The 21217-nt window shown below is 42.4% G+C and overlaps 1 protein-coding gene across 2 annotated transcripts in view; it reads left to right on the top strand.

Moving 5' to 3' along the window:
- Positions 1-5347: 5347 nt before the first annotated feature.
- The window catches only part of SPMAP2L (sperm microtubule associated protein 2 like), a 54733-nt gene continuing 38863 nt past the window's right edge, over positions 5348-21217 (top strand). The window contains exons 1-2 of one of the 2 annotated variants that reach the window (XM_073891728.1): positions 5348-6263; positions 18204-18234. In XM_073891728.1, the coding sequence (XP_073747829.1) occupies positions 5744-6263; positions 18204-18234 (551 nt within the window). In that variant the 5' untranslated portion in view covers positions 5348-5743. The remainder of the gene's footprint in view (positions 6264-18203; positions 18235-21217) is intronic. The other variant, XM_025887499.2, reaches the window with a different exon arrangement.

Below are 21217 nucleotides of genomic sequence, written 5' to 3' on the forward strand. Positions count from 1 at the left end.
GTAACAGAAATGAAGAATGCCTTTGATGAGCTTATTAGTAGACCAGACACAGATGAGGGAAAAAAGTCTCAAGTTTGAGGATATCTCAGTAGAAGCCTCCAAAACCTGAAAAGCAAGAACAGACTGGGAAACAAGCAACAACAACAACAACAAAAACCCCAGAACAAAATATCCAGGGACTGTAGGACCACTACAAAAGATATAAAATGCATCTAATGGGATTACCAGAAGGGGAAAAAAGAAAAAAAGAAATAGAAGAAATATTTGAAACAATAATGACTGTGCAGAATTCCCCAAATTAATGTTAGACTTCAAACCACAGATCCCAGAGGGTCAGCATAAATGCCCCCAAAAACTACACATAGACATATCATTTTTAAGCTGCAGAAAATTAAAGAAAAAAAAATCATGAAAGAAGTCAGAGGAAAAAGCACCTTACCTATAGAGGAACAAAGATAAGAATTACATTCGACTGCTTCTCAGAAACCATGCAAGTAAGAAGAGAGTGAGTGAAACATTTAAAAGGTTGAAAGGGAAAACCCACCAACCTAGAATTCTGTACTCTGAGAAATTATCCTTCAAAAGTAAAGGAGAAAGACTTTTTTTATTTTTTAAAGATTTTATTTACTTATTTGACAGAGAGAGACACAGTGAGAGAGGGAACACAAGCAGGGGGAGTGGGAGAGGGAGAAGCAGGCTTCCCACGGAGCAGGGAGCCCGATGTGGGGCTGGATCCCAGGACCCCAGGATCATGACCTGAGCCGAAGGCAGACACTCAATGACTGAGCCACCCGGGCGCCCCAAGGAAAAAGACTTTCTCAAATGAACAAAAATTGAGGGAATTTGTTGCCAATAGACCTGCCTTGCAAGAAATGTTAAAAGAAGGGCGCCTGGGTGGCTCAGTTGGTTAAGCAACTGCCTTCGGCTCAGATCATGATCCTGGAGTCCTGGGATCGAGTCCCACATCGGGCTCCCTGCTCAGCGGGGAGTCTGCTTCTCCCTCTGACCCTCTTCCCTCTCGTGCTCTCTCTCTCTCTCAAATAAATAAATAAAATCTTTTTTAAAAAAAGAAATATTAAAAGAAGTTCTACAGAGAGAAGGAAAATTATACAGGTCAGAAATTCAGATCTTCTTAAAGGAAGAGTACTGGAAAAGAAATAAGTGAAGGTAAAATTCAAACTTTTATTTTTTTATTCCCTTTTTTTAAAGATTTATTTATTTATTTATTTATTTATTTATTTATTTATTTATTTATTTATTTGAGAGAGAGAGTGAGCATGGAGAGGAGCTGAGGGAGAAGTAGACTCCCCACTGAGCAGGGAGCCTGGATCCTGGATCCCAGGACCTCTGTATCACAACTGGAGTGGAAGGCAGATGCTAAACTGACTGAGCCACCCAGGCACCCCATGAAAAGAGGATTTGTTCTGCAAATCCTTCCTTTTAAAATTTGGGATTTGTGGCAAAAAAAAAAATTTAGTGAAGATGATTAGCGCCTTTGAATGTTAGCACATAAACTCCACTGTCAAGTATTGGGTTGAAATGGAACATACTTGAACTTAGGCATACAAGTGCAAAATGTTAGTTGCCCTCTGAGAGATGAGATGTTAGAGTGGATACTTTAAGGTCACTGGCTTTCTCACCTTCAGACCTGCAGAATAATGTTGAACAGTATCATATCACAACAGCCACTTGGGTTTCTAATGTTAGTCAGACCTTCCTTTATCTGTCCTATGGAAGTTGGATCACACAATGATTCAGGATGGTCAGAAACCCTGGATTTCAGCCTCTGCCCTAAGGATTGCCAAGTACTGGCCTTTGGACAGATCCCTTAACCATATTGTGTCTTACTTGGTCTTCACTCTGGAAAAGGATTAAATCAAATACAGACTACTTCCAGCCCTAAACTCTGATTCTATCACTTCCTTATGTTTTCTAAGGTAGTTGAGGGTATATATAAGTTCCTGGATACCTATTTCAAAGATGATGCCAAAAGCTTTTGGGATAGGGAATGATAACGCTGTTCAGTCTTGTTTTTCTCACATTCTGATTTTAGCTTCTGCATTTTGGTAGTAAGTGTTATGGTTGGAGTTTTTCCCTCAGTGAAGAACTATTGAGTGCCAACATTATGGTGGCTGCTTGATGCTGAGGATGATTAAAGCAGGGACTTGAGATGCTCTCAGGCTAGCAAGGGAGGTACATGACACGGGGGTTTCTAATGAAACGGCACTCAGCCAAGACAGGTTGTCAGAGTCTGCCTGGCTGCCACTCTTCCCAACAGGCCTCATAGGTGGCGCTCATTATCTTAGAATAATGACCATTGCCAACCTTCCAGGCTCAGAAACTTTAAGTGTAGTTAGCACACTAAGAATGGATCTGTCTTGGGCGCCTGGGTGGCTCAGTTGGTTAAGCGACTGCCTTCGGCTCAGGTCATGATCCTGGAGTCCCGGGATCGAGTCCCGCATCGGGCTCCCTGCTCAGCAGGGAGTCTGCTTCTCCCTCTTCCCTCTTGTGCTCTGTGTCTCTCATTCTCTCTTTCGCAAATAAATAAATAAAATCTTGAAAAAAAAAAAAAGAATGGATCTGTCTTTTCATTTATTGATTCAGTCAACATTTATTGAGCACCAACTGTATGCCAGAATTCTTGCATTTAAAATGATGGAAATCCAACTTAAATTGGTGTGTGCCAAAAAGGGCACTGGGGGGGGGAGCTCATTATACTGGGAAATCTAAGGCATGGGCAGATTCAAGAGTTTGAAGATAACAAGGCTGTCTCTCCATCTCTTGGTCCTGCTAACCTCTGTTTGGCTTCATTCTCAAACTCCCTCTGCAAGGAATTGCTCTCAACACCAAGCCTACAACATTCATATAGCTCATGATCATGGAGTCAAATGGATCCTCTCTTTTAAAGCAGCCATCCAGCAAATCTCATGGAGGGGCAAGATTGGTTCTGCTGAGCTCACATATTGATCTCTGAACCAATCCCTGTGGCCAAATTGCCCAGACCTGGTGGTGGGGGCGGGGGGAGCAGGATTAACCCCCTCCAACCATTTGGAATGAGTTCCCCACAGAAAGAATGGGTTCTAGTTTTAGAAGAAGAAGGAAGGGATTCTAGGCAGGAAAACAACAGAAAGAATGATAGCTATTCATAGCCATCCACTGTGCTTAGCACTGGGCATTTACCAGCCACCAGGATAGAGAATGTCCCTGTCATTAAGGAGCTTATATTCTGGGTGTGGAGGCACACACAAAAATAAAAAAGCAGATGAAATAATTATAAATTGTGTTGAAGCAAGGATCTGAGATAGAAGGTAATGGCAGGAACATTTTTAAAATTACTGTGGGTTGGAAAGACTTGAGTGGGTGATATTTAAGCCAAGCCCTGAAGGATAGAAAAGAGCCAGTAGGGAGGAGTGGGCTCCAGGCAGTGGGGACAGGTATAGAAAGATGCTGAAATGGGAAAGAGTTTGACATGTTAGAGAAGATTGAGGAGGCTGGAATGTAGACAACAAGGGTGGGGCAGCCCCCAGTAGATTGGAGAGAGAGAGAGGCAAGGACCAAGATCCTGGGGCATCTTATGGTGCAAAGCTTGAGATTTATTCTAAATAGTTTGGTGTGTCATGATTGTCATTACACCAGTTTGAGGGCACTTCAGAATCCAGAGAGATGAATATGCCCTGGACTGGCACTGGTGAAAGGAGATGGAAAGAAAAGTGTGAGGGGCGCCTGGGTGGCTCAGTCGGTTTAACGGCTGCCTTTGCCTCAGATCATGATCCCAGGGTCCTGGGATCGAGCCCCACATCAGGCTCGCAGCTCAGTGGAGAGCCTGTTTCTTCCTCTCCCTCTGCCTGCCTCTCTGCCTACTTGTGCTCTCTCTCTCTCTCTCTGTCAAATAAATAAGTAAAATCTTTAAAAAAAAAAAAAAAGGAAAGAAAAGCGTGGATTAAAAACACATTTGAAGGATGAACTGGAGTTGCTGATGTACTGGAGGGGGAGTGAGAGAAAGAGAGAATCCAGATTGATTCCTAAATTTCTCCCGGGAAAGACGTATGTCAGTTTCATGAGATTGGTGTATAAAATCAGAATGCCAATATGTAACTGTGATGTGGACCAGAATGAATTCTGTGTGATCCTAATCTCTCCCAGTAAGCAAAATCCCGGGGAAGCTGGGTCATGTCAGAAAGTTGCCTGGTGAGCATGGATCTATTGATGTATAAGTGGCATCAGGTCACAGATCCATCTCAAGAGGGCCTGAAGAACCAGCTGTATGTAACATTTGCAGTCTTTTGGCTTTGGACTCTCCTCTTTGCAATTTTTGAATAAACATAACCAGTAGGATATGAAATTTGAAGCATTTCATTTAGTGGTGGACTAGTACTGATTTAGGGGTGCCTTTTTAAGGTGAATCTACAGAACTCTTGCCTCATTGTTCACATGTTGAGTTAAAACTCTCTGATAGCTTTATTTCTCATTTCCCCAAGTATTTGGGATATAATTCTTGAATTTCCATACAGTACTGCACATGTCTATCTCATGTCTGAGGGAGCAGATTTCCTGATTCATATATGCCATCTCTTCTCATTCTTCTAGATGACATCCATAATCCAAAATCTTTCTCTTTTAACTTTTTGCATCTGTGAGACAAAGTATATCCAAGGAATACCCATAGTGTGCAAAAAGTGTACTTGGGTTTATCATATACTTGGACAGATGACTAGTTCTTGAACACCTCTAGTGTCTTCTCCCAAACAAAAACAAAAACCCCACATCAGGGAAACCCTACCACTTCTTTTCTCCTCTACCACACCATCATGGCCATGAAAATTAGCTGAAAGCCCTCCTCCGGATTGGGAGAGGTCCAGATCACTTACCTTTTTAAAATCTCTTAGTAAGAGGGTTGCCAAAAACAGTGTTATTAAAATTCTGGTATATTGTATTTAAATACAAATGTATTTAAATACAAGATGTCACATTTAACAAATTAATGTTATCAACACACATATCGTGAGATAATTACAGGGTTTATAAAAAAACAATGACTTATATAGTGCACTTCAGTTGATAAGCGCCCTGTAACGAAACAGGTTGTAGATGAATCTATTATTCTTGTAATCCCGTCAATGTTTCTTTGTGACTGTGTGTAGAACTTCATGTGAAGAAAACTTTAAAAATCTAAATTTGAGATTTTTCCTGAATATTAACTTTGGACCAAATGACATGTTGGTGTCGCCCCTCTCCCACAACCACATTATGACTGTTGTGCATTTACTAGAAACTGATGGAAGTCAATCTTAGTGATCGAGGGCCTTAGAATAAATAGTACTCCTCCCAGCATGATTAGGGAACAAAGGCCTATGGAGAGCCGGCGCCACAGAACCTCTGAACCTAACAGGGTCCTGGCTCTGCTGTCCGAGTGGTGCCATAATTAGACTGGAAGCTGCTATGTTGTCCCCAAGGCCTGGGCCACGGAAAGCACTCCAGAGTCCTCGCCCTTAACACAAGGAACAGCTGGTCAGGAACCCGCCTGTTTCTCTCCGCGGGCGTGCGTCGGGAGCGAGGCGCGTCCCCTTGGCAACCGGAGAAAGCTCAAGGAGGGCCCCCGAGCCGGGCTGCTCGGGCCGGGGCGGGCCGGGGCGGGGCTTGGCCGCCCCCCAGCCCAAGACGCTCGGGTCCGGCAGATGACACAGCGCGCCTGCGTCCCGCCCCGAGGATCGGCGCCGCGCGCAGCTGGAGCTTCTGGGCACCAATGGAGAACGGAGAATTTTCAGGCTCATCTGCGTTTACGGATGGGTATGGCGCGACAGAAATATCCGCTCTCTCCGAAGCCTTTCAGAAGCCCTTAGTACTCAGGCTTCTCGACATGCACAAGCTTGAGGGGCTTGAGGAGCCCGAGGAACCCCAGGAGCCGGCAGAAGCCAACAAGCAGAGCCAGCGAGACCAATGGAACGAGTTTGATGAGCCCCAGGAGACATCTGAACCCCACACGCCCTGTGACCCCCACGAACCCTATGAGCCCCACAAGCCTTATGAGCCCCACAAGCCCTATGAGCTCCACGAACCGCATGAGCCCCGCAAAGCCTACGAGCCCCACGCACCCCGCAAGCCCCGTAAGCCCCGCGAGCCCCGTAAACCCCGGGAGTCCCATGTTCCCCGAGAGCCCCAGAAGCCCAACGAAGCCGAGTTGCTTCCCAGAGCTGCCGCAGTCGTGATCTCCCCTTCTCTGATGACCAGGTTCCCGCTAAGGATTCCGCCTTCTTCCCTGAGCGGTAGGTGTTGGGGCCCTTCCCAAGGCACTGAACCACCCAGCCCTATCTGGAACTGGGGGCTCCGAATGTGAATATTTGCATGCAAGAGCTCACTTTGTTTTAATTTTTGTGTCATTTACCTGCTGCTTTGCAGTCATCTATCTTTGGACCGTATGTGACTCTGATGAGTAAATGAGAGAAATTGAATCTCTTCACTCTCTCCTCTCTTCACCTGATGACCTCCTAGCTGTCCTTGATTATTCATTGTAACATCCTTTTGAAGCTCTTCTTAATTTTTCTCTACAGTCATTTACTCTGGGTTACCACTTTGAACGTTACCTCTATTATAGCACTTAAGATGCTATCTCTTCCTCTGCATTAAAGGGAGGGATCCTTTGTCAGTGTTTGGCGCATGGTGGCACTCAATAAATGCTAGCTATTACATTATTAAAGTTGTAGGAATAAAATACTCATTGAGCAGGAATTCAAAGTGTATTTACTAAATGTTTACAGTCCTCACCAAGCCCATTACAGGGCTAATGGGTCTTGGGTATAAACATCCTTTGCTCTAACCACACTAGTTCACTTAATGACTTTTCACTGATGATCCCCCCCCAAAAGCAATTCTTTGTCCACATTGGGCTTCTAGTCCCTCAGCTGACCACTTTTAATCTCATGTTCTCCTTGGCTCCTCTTTATGAGCTTCCATTCTATGGTTTGTCAGTGGCTCACTTACATATTCCACCACCCTGTTGACTCTGGCTGTCCACCATACTTCTCCAAGCAAAACCCCAACCCTGGTTAAACCTAACCATCCATCTTCTGCGTACACCTGAGCAGCTGACTCTTGCTGAACAAAATCACACAATCATATGGTTTATTTCAATTTTATGACCACACATCTTACTGGTTACTTGATACTTCCTAGTAAACCCACTTTATTCATCTAGTAAATTCTCCTAATCTCTGAGAAGATAACTATCTTCTTTACTCTCCTCCAGATGTTACACTTTTGACCCCCAAACAGCTGAAGACTTTGTCTCACACTTTATTGAGCAAATAGAAATAGTCATGAGCTCTCTTCTTTTCTTTTTTAAAAATGTATGTATGTATTTATTTATTTGACAGAGAGAGCAAGTACAAGCAGGGGGAGCAGCAGAGGGAGAGGGAGAAGCAGGCTCCCCACTGAGCAGGGAGCCCGATGCGGGGCTGGATCCCAGGACCCTGGGATCATGACCTGAGCTGAAGACAGACCTTAACCAACTGAGCCACCCAGGCACCCCGAGCTCTCATATTTTCTTACCACTAATCTATTGCCTTACCCAAATCTACACCTATGTATTCTTTTTACATATTTCAAAAAAGAATTGTGCCTTTTTCTGTGAAAAGCAAAATCCTCCACTTGTGCTTTGGGTTCCGCTCTTGTCTCCTGAAGAATTTTGTTCTTGCCATATCCCCCCTCTCTCCTACAGAATTAATTTCTCCATCTCTAATGAATCAGTCCCATGAATGCACACACATACTCTATAAGTATATACTCAAGAACCTTTCATCTTGAAAAAACCCTTGACCCCATGTCTTCAACATGGAATCTACCAAATTACCAGCATCTGTACATATATCCTCTGCCTTTTCTCCTGTTAATAATGGAGAACTGTCTTTTTTCCTATTAAAGGCCATTCTCTCAACCTGTATGTTGGATACCATCCTATCTAACTTTAAACTCTTTGCTCCTAAAATTAGCCCCTCTCTCTCCTGCATCATTTTATTTTCTCTACTGGGTCATTCAGCACGTGAACATGAAGCAATAACTCCCATCTTAAAAACAAAACAAAACAAAAAACCCTCTCTTAATCCCATGTACCACTCCTATTTCTCTGCTCCTCCTTAGAGAAAAATTCCTCAAAACAGTTGTTATTTATCTCCATATCCTCACTTCTCATTCTCTTAAGAACCCCCTTTAACATTCATCTCCTCTACTTGGCTGAAGTGCTCTTGTTGAGGTCATAATGACCTCTGCCTTGCCAAAATCAATGGTTAATTCTTCATTCTCATCTTACTCATTTAACACATTCACTTCCTCTTTCTTGGAAGCCCTTCTTTACTTGACTTGCCTTCATTGTCCTCCTGTCTCATCAATTGTTCCTGACTCAGTTTTCTTTTGAGTCAGGAACTTCTCTTCCCAGCCTCTAGGTTGAGGTGAGTGATGGCTTTTCTCAGATTCTTTAGAACTTTCCTTGTTCCCTAGGCAATGTCATCACTTCCATGGCTTTAATTGTATGCTGGTAACTTCTCAAATTTTTCCCTTGAGTTCCAGAGTTTTATAACCAGTTGTCTATTTCATACCCCTACTTGAGTATCTAGTAGGCACGTAAAATTAAATGTGTCCATAACTGAACTCTTACTTCCACACCGAAACTTGCTCTTCCTTCACTGTTCCTCATTTCAGCAAACGGTACCACCACTCATTCATCTAGGTGCTAGGATCAAAAAACCTTGTAGTCGTTCTTGACACCTGTTTTCCCCTTACACTCAGCCTCCAAACCATCAGCAAACCTCAGTTTTGAGATATATCATGACTGAGCACTTACTAACATCTAGAGCTTCATCATCTTTTTAAGCCACTGTCATCTCTTGCTCGATCCACAACAATGGCCTTCTGCTTGCTCTTGCTTCCACTCTTGCCCCATTCCTCCCCCCTCTCCAGTTTATTGTTCATACAGTGGTCATGGGTCTTAGAACATAAATTCTATGCAACTCTCCCACTCTCACCTCTCCAGAGGGGGTTCTCATCTCATATAGTTTGTAATCTAAAGTCCTTAGCAGGCCTGCAAGGCCCCACATGACCCTCGTCCAGATGTCTCACCATCTCCCCACCATCTCTGCTCTCCGACCACGTGGGCCTCCTTGCTCCCACCTCACAGTCATTTCATTTGACTTTTCCTCTGCCAGGACACCCTTCCCTCAAGTCTTTGTCACCTTTTAAAGATATACCAGATCACTCTGTCAAAACAAACACTCTCTATCCTGCTCATTTTCTTTAAAGTACTTGTCTTATTGACTGTACAATATAATGTGTCTATTTGTTTACTGTTTATATTAAGCTCACAGAGGACAAAACCTTTCTTTTCCACTGTTTCATCCTCAGTGCCTCAAGCAGGGCCTGGAACAAGTTAGGACTTAGCAGTTATTGTTGAATGAAAGATTTCTTCATTCAGCCTCTGTTACCAAGTCCACTTGGTTCCTTCTCTATCCTTAGGGTTGTTAAGAAAATTGAGTTAATACCTGTAAAGCATTTAGAGCAGATTGTGGTACTGGTAAGTGCTTAGTAGATGTTAGCCATTAGTAGTGGTGGTAGTATTTTTATCTTAGTTGGCCTCTGGGCAGCATTTAATACAATTGACCACTCCCTTCTTGAAATATATACCTCTTAGTCTTGGCCTCTGTGACACCACAGTCCCCCAGTTCATCACCTATGTGACTGCTTGCTTCTTGGGCTCATTTGCTGAGCCCTCCCTATTTTCCTGAACTCTAAAGAGCTCCATCCTGACCCCTTTTCTTTTTTTCTTTTTTTTTTTCTTTCACTTTCCCTCCCGGGCTGTCTTACGTACACTTACAGCTTTAAATAGCATGCCTATACTGCTGCCTCCTAAATTTATATATTCCAGCTCTACTCTCTTTCCTGTGTCCCACACTTATGTATTCAAACTGCCTACTGGACATCTCCATTTGGATATATCGTAGGCATCGCAAAAATAACGTACTTTGAAATAGAAGTCTTGATTTCTCTCCCAGTCTTGTTCCTCCCTCACTCCTCCAACTGAATGCTTCCAGAAAATGGCAAACAGATTGCAGGGGAAACAAAGGTAGAATCAGGGAGACTACCCGAGAGGCTCATCTAGAAATCCAGGTGAGAAATGGCCATAATTGGGATGAGGGTGTACCAATGGAAGTGAATGAATTCAAGAAATAGAAAAACTAACAACTTGCATTGGATGCATTTGATTTGAAGGTGAGGGAAGAGAAGTCAGGGAGAAATAGTAGTTTTTTTTTTTTTTGGCTTGATCAAACTCAATGCTATTTTATAAAGTAAGGATGCCACCCTTACTATATAATCCTGCTTGTGGCTTCCCATTGCTCTTAGGATAAACCAAACCTTTGCAGGGGTCTCTAGAGTTCTGTGAGCCCTCTGACCTCACTCCCTTCTACTCCTTCCTGCTTACTCTACCCCAGTCATACTGACTTCTTTTCTGTTCTCTAAAAGGCCAATCCCATACTTGCCCCTGCTTCAGAATCTGTATTTGTGGTTTCCTCTCCCTAGATGCTTATTATTTTTACAGGATTGTCTCATGATTAATTCCTATTCAGGTCCCAGTCCACATTTTTCTTTTCTTTTTTCTTTTTAATTAATTAATTTATCTTCCAAGTTTTTATTTAAACTCCAGTTAGTTATGGGGAGCCTGGCTGGCTCAGTTGGTGGAGCGTGTGACTCTTGATCTCTGGGTTGTGAGTTTGAGCCCCATATTGGGTATAACGATTACTTTAAATTTTTTTTTTAATCTTTAAAAAAAAAATTCTGGTTAGTTAACATACAGTGTAATATCAGTTTCAGGTGTAGAATTTAGTGATTCGACACTTCATACATCACCTGGTGCTCATCACAACAAATGCTGTCCTTAATCCCCATCACCTATTTAACCCATCTCCCCCCACCAGCTCCCCTCTGGTAACCAGCAGTTTGTTCTCTATAGTTAAGAGTAGTTTTATGGTTTTCCTCTCTCTCCCCACCCCATGTTCATCGGTTTTGTTTGTCAAATTCTGCATGTGAGTGAAATCATATGTTATTGATCTTTCTCTGCCAGTCCATGTTTTTAAAAGGTTGGAAAGCCTGACTCTTAGAGGGCCTTCCCTGTCCATGATGCCTAAAGTAACCCCCTCAGAAGTAGCTTGATGATGAGATTCTCTCTCAAAAGTTCTCAGACTCTGCTTTAGAAAATACTACTTTAAAATTTCCTATCTTATGGGGTGCCTGGGTGGCTCAGTCATTAAGTGTCTGCCTTCGGCTCAGGTCATGATCCCAGGGTCCTGGGATCAAGCCCCGCATTGGGCTCCCTGCCGGGCGGGAAGCCTGCTTCTCCCTCTCCCACTCCCCCTGCTTGTGTTCCCTCTCTCACTGTGTCTCTCTCTGTCAAATAAATAAATAAAATCTTAAAAAAAAAATTTCCTATCTTATCTATTTGTTTTCTAGATTTTAGATTTTCCTTGTTAAAAATCCTATCTTTACATTAATTCCCTTAGTAAAGCTTAACAAGCGTCCAGCATATTTATACAATATTTACATAAAATAGTGTAAATATTAGGAAATATTTAGTCAGCATGTCACCATGCTTCTGTTCACTCAATAAGATCCCTTCATCCACCAAACATTTGTTGAGCATCTACCAAGGCACTCTTTGTGTCCTGTGGGGCTGTAAAGATGACTGACACATGGCAGTTTGGTTGGGTGCATATTTTTAAAATTTATATTATAGAATAGGGCCCATAATCACCTTATTAATGTATCATCATCTAATCATCAATGTCCCTGTTAAAATTTATTGAGCACTTACTATGTTCAGGGTGTAGACACTGAGCCATAGATGAGTAAGACAGGGATTCCATCCTTGAAGGACTGTCAGTGTGGTTGGGGAGGCTGAACACATTCATAACAATAACATATCCACATAACATACAAAATAAAGTGGATTGGAGTATCCCACAGCACAATCACTTCATTTCCCTGAGTTGAATGGCAATACTAACTAACCTCTATTTTTAATGGAGAAGAAAGACTCAGAAAATAGGACCAAAGTATTCATTTAAGGTACTTACCTAAAACAGGCTGAAATAGAGATTAACTATTTAATCTCAAGTATACAGAACTAAGAGTACTTCATTTGGATTTTATGTATGTATATATTTATGTAGGCTCCATGCCCAGCATGGAACCCAATGTGGGGCTTGAACTCCCTACCCTTAGATCAAGATCTGAGCTGAGATCAAGAGTTGGATGTGCTCAACTGACTAAGCCACCCAGGCGCCCCTTAATTTGGATTTATAAGGGATTAGGGAAGTGATTTGTTATTTTTATTTTTTTTTAAAAGATTTTATTTATTTGACACAGAGAGAGAGAGTACTAGTAGGGGGAGCGGCAGGCAGAGGGAGAGGGAGAAGCGGGCTTCCCGCTGAGCAGGGAGCCTGATGCGGGGCTCGATCCCAGGACCCTGGGATCATGACCCGGGCCGAAGGCAGCCGCTTAACCAACTGAGCCACCCACGCGTCCCTCCTCATTTTTTTTTAAAAAGCAGATGCCTCATGTTTCATGACATAGTTGTGCCACTACGAGTTTAACACCTCATTTGTTCCAGGATGTTGCTGTTATTACAAGCAATGCTGTAATAGATAGACCTGTACATGATGTCGTTTAGTACACATCATACAGGTATACCTGTAGAATAAATTTCCAGAAGTGGGATACTGGAGGGTTAACACATCTGGAACTTTGATTTAACAAAATGGCCTTCCACGGGAGTTGATGCATTTTGTACGCCCAATGAAAGTGGCAATGGAAGTGTCTGTTCTCTATAGTCTCACCATTGTAATGTGTGGTTGAACTTCTGGCTTTTTGAAAATCTCACTGATGCGGGTGCCTGGGTGGCTCAGTCGGTTAAGCAGCTGTCTTCGGCTCAGGTCATGATCCCGGGGCCCTGGGATCCAGTCCCGCATCAGGCTCCCTGGCTCAGCAGTGAACCTGCTTCTCTCTCTCCCTCTGCCCCGCTTGTGCTCTTTTCCTCTCACTTTCTCTCTCTCATATAAATAAATAAAATCTTAAAAAAAAGGAAAAACAAAATGATGAAAAACTAGTGTGTCAGTTAAGTTTTAATTTGCATTTATCTTACTATCCGAATGACATTAAGCATTTTTTTGATATATATTTTTTCATGTCCTTTGCCTATTTTCTTTTGCTAGGTATTTTTCTTAATTATAAGGAGATTAGCCCTTTGGGATATATATGACCTGTTTATTTCTGTTTGTTGGTGGTCTCCTTGTCTTTGCTTGTTTTTATTTCATTTTGTTTTGCCACAAAAATATTTTTATAGTAAAATTTGCCAATCATTTCTTTTATGGCTTCTGTTTGGAATCATAATTAGGCCTTCTTCCACTTCTAGGTTATGAAGGAATTACCCATGTGTTTTCTTCTATAATCTTTTTTTTTTAAAACATTCAAATTTTTGATCCATTCAGAATTTATCGTGGTGTTTGGTGTGAGTTATAAAGCCAGCTTTCTTAGCAGCTACCCAGGTTGCCAGTGCTGTCTTCACATAGATGAAATCGGGTAAAAATGAACATGAAAAATAGATTTGAAATTTGAGAAAAAGGGTCACAAAAATATAGTTATGAGAGGAGGCACAGCTTAATAGCTTGAGGGTGTAAGAGTTTTGAGCTCTAGTTTGCATGGAAGTCCCTGGTTTCTGTTGTTGTTGTCATTGAACCAGGTGGAAGGACTTGCCCTTTTTCTGCCTCTGCCTTCTCAACCTCAAGCCAAAACCCTTTCCCGCGCTCTCCTGTCTCTTGCCTGATGACCCTGAGCTAAGGCACTGGGAAGCACAGTGCTAGGGAGCTGTGCCTAGAAGAGCAAGAAGAATGAACAGTAGTGATGGATCACATAGCTTAGTACATCATATCAGAGAACATCCCACTGTTTGTTTACATTGTCATACCCAATATAGAAGTGGACTGCTTTACAACCAATCTCTAAGACAATAGTGCACATAAAACAAGCACAAATTTTACTTCAAAAGGCCTTGAAAACTAAAGTAGACCTTACTGAAGTATCTTACAGGCCACTATACCATCGAACATAGAGTGAAACCTGCTAAAAATTTTCTTGAGGCATCACTCTTCCCACGTCCCAATCCTAATGACAGCTAATCTCCAAAAATACCTCTCCTATTTCTCTCCAGTTCTAGCGTTCCTCTCTCTTACCCTCTCATCCTGTGCCCCCTAGATCCATTCTGAGAGGTGCTCCCTGCCTTTTCTTTGTAGGTCAGTGGTATCCCATTCAGTACAACCCAGGACTAGAGGCTGAACATCTCAAACGTGGGCTCCTTAGGAGGCAGGGTAGAGGGCAAAGTGGAGAACAGTTATACTTAGACATTTCATCCTTATATGTTACAAAATGCTTTACTTGAGTTTGCAATGGGACTCACAGTGAACAAATGCCTCATCGCTGCCATCCGGGAAGAACAGGTTTAATCAGGCTCTCTCCCAGCAGATGGCAGCCTTCTCCATCAAATGGCCTGGATCATTGCATTTTCTAGCTGTAGGGGGCAACGTGAGTGATGTGGTTTGTGTGCTACAGAATAAAATACAGACATTTAAAGGGCCTACTACAGCCATAATGTTCTGATTATCTCTTAGAGGGAGCTGGTGTTCATCATTTCGCTCAAAATCCTTTAGGGACTTCCTTCTGGTAGCCCTTAAATAAAAGCCAGACTCCTGCAGGGCTCACTGGGATCTGGCCCAACCACAAATCCTGCTGTCTTCTCTTGCTCCCTTCCCTCCAGCCACCCTGACCAACCATCTTCCTGTGCCTTTTGCTTGATTTCACCTCAGGACCTTTACACTTGCTGTCTCCTCTGTTTGAAATGCTTTTCCTCTCTCTCCTGGTTAGAGCCAGGATTTGGTTTTAGCCTGTCTGATTCCAGAGCCAGGAATCTTACCCATTAAATAATATTGTGGTAAAGCCCAAACTTATCTGCTTCAAAAAATACCAGTACCTGTGTTCCACCTCCAAAGACTGTGGATTTAATTGGTCTAGGGTGTGACCTGGGCCCCACAATTTTTAAAAGATCCCCAAGTGATCTTTAATGTGCAGACAAGTTTGGAAACCATTGTGATAGTGCTTTGCTTGGGACATTAGCTAATAATAGGCGCCTGAGAGCTGTTCTATCCCACCAATTGGTAAGATAACATCAAAAATATTTCTAAAATAAAGAGTGCAAGGGGTGCCTGGGTGGCTCAGTCCGCTAAGCATCCAACTCTTGATTTTGGCTCAGGTCATGAGATTGAGCCCTTCATCAGATTCCCGCTCTAGGCATGGGCCTCTGAAGATTCTCTCTCCCCCTCTCCCTCTGCTCCTCTCTCTCTCTCCCTCTCTTAAGAAAAAAAAAAAAGAGGGAGAGAGAGAGAGAGAGTGCAACCTCTACCTGTGGGAGAAACTACCATGAAAGGGCAATAGGAAAAGTGTTATTCATTCATATTATCAGTATTTGTAGAAGGCTTTTTAGGATTGATTCAGTGTTATACTGACTTTCTGACCTGTGTATATAAAGCTGGGAACCAAGCTTGGTGATACACAAAAAATCCACAGAACAAGTGTTGCATCTGTGATGGGTGACAGCATGACTGGGCACAAGGGGCGTATTTGTAGACTACTCTCCCCTTTTCCTTAGGTCTGAGTCAGTTTGGCCTTAAAAAGTAGAGTAATAGATGGGGCACCTGGGTGGCTCAGTTGGTTGGGCATCTGACTTTTGATTTCAGTCCAGGTCATGATCGTAGGGTCTTGAGATCCGGCTCCGCATCAGGTTCCACCCTCAGTGGGGAGTCTGCTCCTCTCTCTCTCTCCCCCTCTCCCTTGACTCTCCCCCGCCTATGCTCTCTCTCTCTCTCTCAAATATTTTTTTTTAAAGTAGAGTAATAGAAAATATCCCAATTCAAAAATTCCATTTACTATTTTTTTTAAGTTTGTAACCTATCTCCTACTATGCTGTAAACTCCTTGAGAGGTGAACTTACCTTACTTATTTTTGTTCTCTCAACACTGGCACCATGCTGCACATAGTAGAAACCCAATCAGATCTGGGTTGCTGTGTTTCCTGCAGTGCTCCCACACTGATACACTAAAATTGTAACTAATAATTCTGATCACCATTCACCTACTATATGCAGAGTACTTCACATATATGTCACTAATCTTTATACAGGCATACCTATTACCCTCCTATCTGAGAAGGGAAACTGAGTCTCAGAGAAGTTAAGCAGTTTGCCCAAGGTTGTACGGCTGAGTAACAGAACTGGGGTTTGAGCTATATCTGTCTGATGCCAGAGCACCCCCACTTTCCTTTACCCAAAATACTTCAGAGGGTGGGCAGCGGTACTTCAGAACTCTCAGATATGATTAAAAACTCCCAAGAAAAAAACATCTGGAACAGACTGTCCTTATGAGGCCTATTATACTAGGCCTTTGCATAACGTAGCCTATATGATCTCCTACATTTTCCCACATTTAGCAAAAAACTAAACGTGATTTTTTTTTTTTTTAAGTGGGCTCCATGCCAGGCCCCGGTGCAGGGCCTGAACTCACGATCTTGAGATCAAGACCAGCCAAGAACAAGAGTCAGACACCTAACCAACTGAGCTACCCAGGCACCCCAAAACATGATTTCTTTTAAAGATTTTATTTATTTATTTGACAGAGAGAGTATGAGCAGGGGAAGGGGCAGAGGGAGAGGGAGAAGCAGACTTCCCGCTGAGTGGGGGGCCCAGTGCAGGTCTGGATCCCAGGACCCCAAGATCATGACCTGAGCCGAAGTCAGACACTCAACCAACTGAGCCACCCAGGTGCCCCTGAACCATGATTTTTAATTTGCTTAACCATTTCTTCTGTTTTGGACGTTTCAGGTGTATCCAATTTTCCACTGATACCACAATGAACATTTTTGTGCATACATTTTTGCTATGCTTGGAATAATTTCTTTAGGGTACATTTTTTTTTTTAAGATTTTTTTAATTTATTTGAGAGAGAGAGTGAGCACAAGCTGGGGGAGAGGCAGAGGGAGAGAGAGAAGCAGACTCCCCACTGAGCAGGGAGCCTGATTCAGGGCTCGATCCCAGGACCTTGGGATCATGACCTGAGCCAAAGGCAGACGCTTAACTGACTGAGCCACCCAGGCGCCCCTTTAGGGTACATTTCTACAAGTAGAATTAGATTAAGGAATTTGACTTATACTGCCAAATTATTTTTCACAAAGTATACTAGTTTAGGTTTCCACAGCGGTACAAAAGAGTGTTCATTTCATCTAAACCATCTAGTCTCATTATCCTCTGCAAAATTTCTTTTTTGCTAATTTTGTAGTTTACCAAAAATCTCATTATTTACATTGTTTTGATTACAAGCAAGCATGAATTTTTTCTTTTATTTACATGTCTTTATATGTGTGTCTTCATATATGAATTCAGTTTCTGTCCTTTGTCCGTTCAACTTTTGACACATACCTTGGTGTTTTTCTTATTCATCTATACTTTTATAATCTTCGGGTATTAAGACTATTAACCCTTTCTCATATTTGTTGCCAAATATTTTCATTTCCTCTTCAAGTTTTAATTTTTGACACATAGAAGTTTTAAGTTTTAAATATTTTATTTTATTTTATTTTATTTTTTAAAGATTTTATTTATTTAAGAGAGAGAGAATGAGAGATAGAGAGCACAAGAGGGAAGAGGGTCAGAGGGAGAAGCAGGCTCCCCGCCGAGCAGGGAGCCCAATGCGGGACTCGATCCTGGGACTCCAGGATCATGACCTGGGCCGAAGGCAGTCGCTTAACCAACTGAGCCACCCAGGCGCCCAAGTTTTAAATATTTTAATCTATATTATTCCTGTGTATCTCTTGTCACCTTTAGCTTAGATTAAAATCTAGTGAGTAAGTAGATATTCTCTTATTTTTGCTCTAATTCAATTAAATATTTAACTCCTTGCTTTACCTGTGATTTATTTTGGTACATGGTGTGACATACTTAATTTAGCAATTCCTCTAGGTAGTTATTTTTCACAGTCTCTTTTTCTATTGATTTGTGATGTTATCTTTATAGTTCCTTTGATTCTTATTGAATCTAATGTTTGCTTTTACTTTTATTTTTGTAGATCCTGGTCCCTGTGGCATTGCAAGAAAATGGTAAGACTGTAGGTATAGTACTCTTCTACCAGACTAACTAGCTGATGTGAAAGACTCAATCTGGGGCTTCTGAAGGAAAAACCGATCATGGGGGTTCCTGTGCTTTTTCTTGGCCATAAGTCCATTTTCTAATGACAGTTCCTGTGTAAAAAGGAAATGAGAGATAAAGTGATTAAGAAGTGAGATAGGGGAAGAAGATTGAGATGTAGGAGAACTCTCCTTAGATTCACTTACTGTTTTACTTGTTTGCTAAATACTAGGTGTATGTTACATGCTAGGTCTGAACCTTTAAGGGACTTGGGATGCTGCATTGACAATCTCATGTCACAGATTTTGTGAAGCTCCAGGTCAGTATATCCCGATCTCCCCTCGTCTCTATTTCAAGTATAGTAGCTAATGAAATTTCAAGAAAGTGCTCTCTATGGAAAAAAGAAAATGTGTACATAGAGTACACAAAACAGATGCCCCCTGAAAATTGATGCTTACTCTTTCTTTGGCTAAGATGGAGTTAGAATAGGTAACAGAGGAGAATCATTTAAGAGAAATACCAAAGATGAGTATCAATGGCTTGTATAGATGAGAAGTAAATAATAATAATTTTATTTGTATCCATTCTTTGAATAAATGGATTAAATCATTCATTTTTTGTTATTATTTAACATTTACATTTATTATTATTATTTAGAGTTTTTGGATTTTTTTTTTTAATTTTCCCTATCCTTGAGATAGGGAGATCTCTCTCTCTCTCTCTCTTTTTTAAGATTTATTTATTTGAGAGAGAGAGAGAGAGTGGGGGCATGGGGGGGAAGGGTAGTGGGAGAGGGAGAAGCAGACTCCCTGCTGAGCTTGGAGCCCCATGAGGGGTTTGATCCCATGAACTGAGCCAAACCCAAGAATCCGATGCTCAACTGACTGAGCCACCCAGGCATCCTTAGAGTTTTTTGGATTTCTTATTTGCTATGCTTTCTAGTTTGTTTGTTTTTTCCTCTCAATTCTTTCAGGCAGTAAATAGTACCACCTTATCTTTATGTAATGCTTTGCAGTTAAAAAAATTTCTTTTTTCTCACAAGAATCCTGAGAAGTTGATAGGGCAGATATAATCAACTAGATTTTACTGAGAGAAAATGAAATTCAGAAAAATTATGTCACTTTCCCAAGGTTGTGTGGTGGCTGAGTTAGAAGAGCTGGTAGAACTAACATTTACTGAGTATTACCAAGTACCCACTTAAAATACCACATTATTTCAAATAAATGTATGCTGGGTGAGCAGACTCTCCTGTGGCTAAATAGACAGTGAAATAGTTTATACCTGATAAGTTTTATACTTAAAAAAGAGACTGTGAAGAGAATGTGTTTTAAAAAAATATTTTTTGGGGGCGCCTGGGTGGCTCAGTCGTTAAGCGTCTGCCTTCGGCTCAGGTCATGATCCCGGGGTCCTGGGATCGAGCCCCGCGTCGGGCTCCCTGCTCCGCGGGAAGCCTGCTTCTCCCTCGCCCACTCCCCCTGCTTGTGTTCCCTCTCTGGCTGTGTCTCTCTCTGTCAAATAAATAAAATCTCTTAAAAAATTAAAAATTAAAAAATATTTTTCTCTTATTGTTATACCGCTTCTTGCTCTTGTTTGAGTGGTTGATTTGGCTTGATTCTATGAGGAAACTGCTATCTTTATTACTTATCCCTGTCCCTGTTGTCTAAAAAAATTCAAAGGAATATGCTGTGCCTGATTGTTATGAAAGGAAATATGTTCTGAATATAAACAACATAGTTAAATGTAAAAGAGCATTTTGACTGAAGGAGAGACTTGTTTGTACTACCACAAAAGTACAGACCTGAAATCATTTCCATAATTATTGCTGTATAAAGGCATATTTATTGTTCTGCACCCAAGGTAAGGATTTCAAAAACTTTCTGAGCTATTGGCAAACTATAGGAGACTAATAATCAATGAAGACATGGGACAGCAGTGTAACCCTCATTAAAAAAAAAAAAAAATCTACTTTCAAGAGTGAAAATCCTTCAACCACATTCTTTTGTTTCTGCCCAGGACCCTGACTACACATTGTGAGGTAATGCAAGGTGTGGAAGAAGGGGGAAGCCTGTGTTAAGATGAAGAGACAGGTGGAGATGTAGTTGTGGTGACATAATACACAAGAAATGAATGAAGAGGATAGGTGTTAGAACTCCACACAGAATTAGCAAATGTTAATGAGATTATTTCCAGCTGAAGTAACAACTCAACGTGTCTACAGGAATAAACTAGGAAACTGTCATTGGTCTATAAAATGATACATTAAAAAAATTATTGGGGGGGAGCAAGATGGCAGAGGAGTAGGAGACCTGGATTTCGTCTGGTCTCAGGAATTCAGCTGAATAGGGATCAAACCATTCTGAACGCCTACGACCTCAACAGGAGATCGAAGAAGAGAGTAGCAACAACTGTCTGAACAGAGAAGCGACCACTTACTGGAAGGTAGGACATGCGGAGAAGTGAATCCGAGGCGATATTCGGGAGGATAGACGGCAGGGGAGGGGGCCTCCGTCGGCCGCTTCTGGCAAGTGATAGAGCCACGGAGCACAAAATCGGGACTTTTAGAAGTCGGCTCCGCTGAGGGACGTCGCTCCAGTGGCTAAGCGGGGGATGGAACCCTCGTGAGACAGTGTGGTCTCAGGACCCTCGGGGTCAAGAAAGACCGGGGGTGCCTGAGTGCAGCAGAGCTCCCAGGTATCGGAGTGGGGAAGCTGGCTGCAGAGATGAGCCGAGGCGCGGGCTCTCAGCTCGGGGTGGCCATAAACTGTGATCTGCAGCCCAGTCGGGCCACTACTCCTCCAGCAGGGACCCAACAAGCGGCAGAGCTGGGGAGACTCCCCTTCCTCCCCCCGGGAGGAGCGGCGCGGGAGCACACCGCAGGGATCTGCTGGGTTTGGAAACTCCACACGGGGTCGGGTGCCAGAGATAGAAACACTCGGTCACAGGCCGGGTGAGCAC

The sequence above is a fragment of the Callorhinus ursinus genome, unplaced genomic scaffold, assembly GCF_003265705.2.
Source record: "Callorhinus ursinus isolate GAN/ISIS: 27379988/994484 unplaced genomic scaffold, GSC_fseal_2.0 scaffold4, whole genome shotgun sequence".
Taxonomy (NCBI): Eukaryota; Metazoa; Chordata; class Mammalia; order Carnivora; family Otariidae; genus Callorhinus; species Callorhinus ursinus.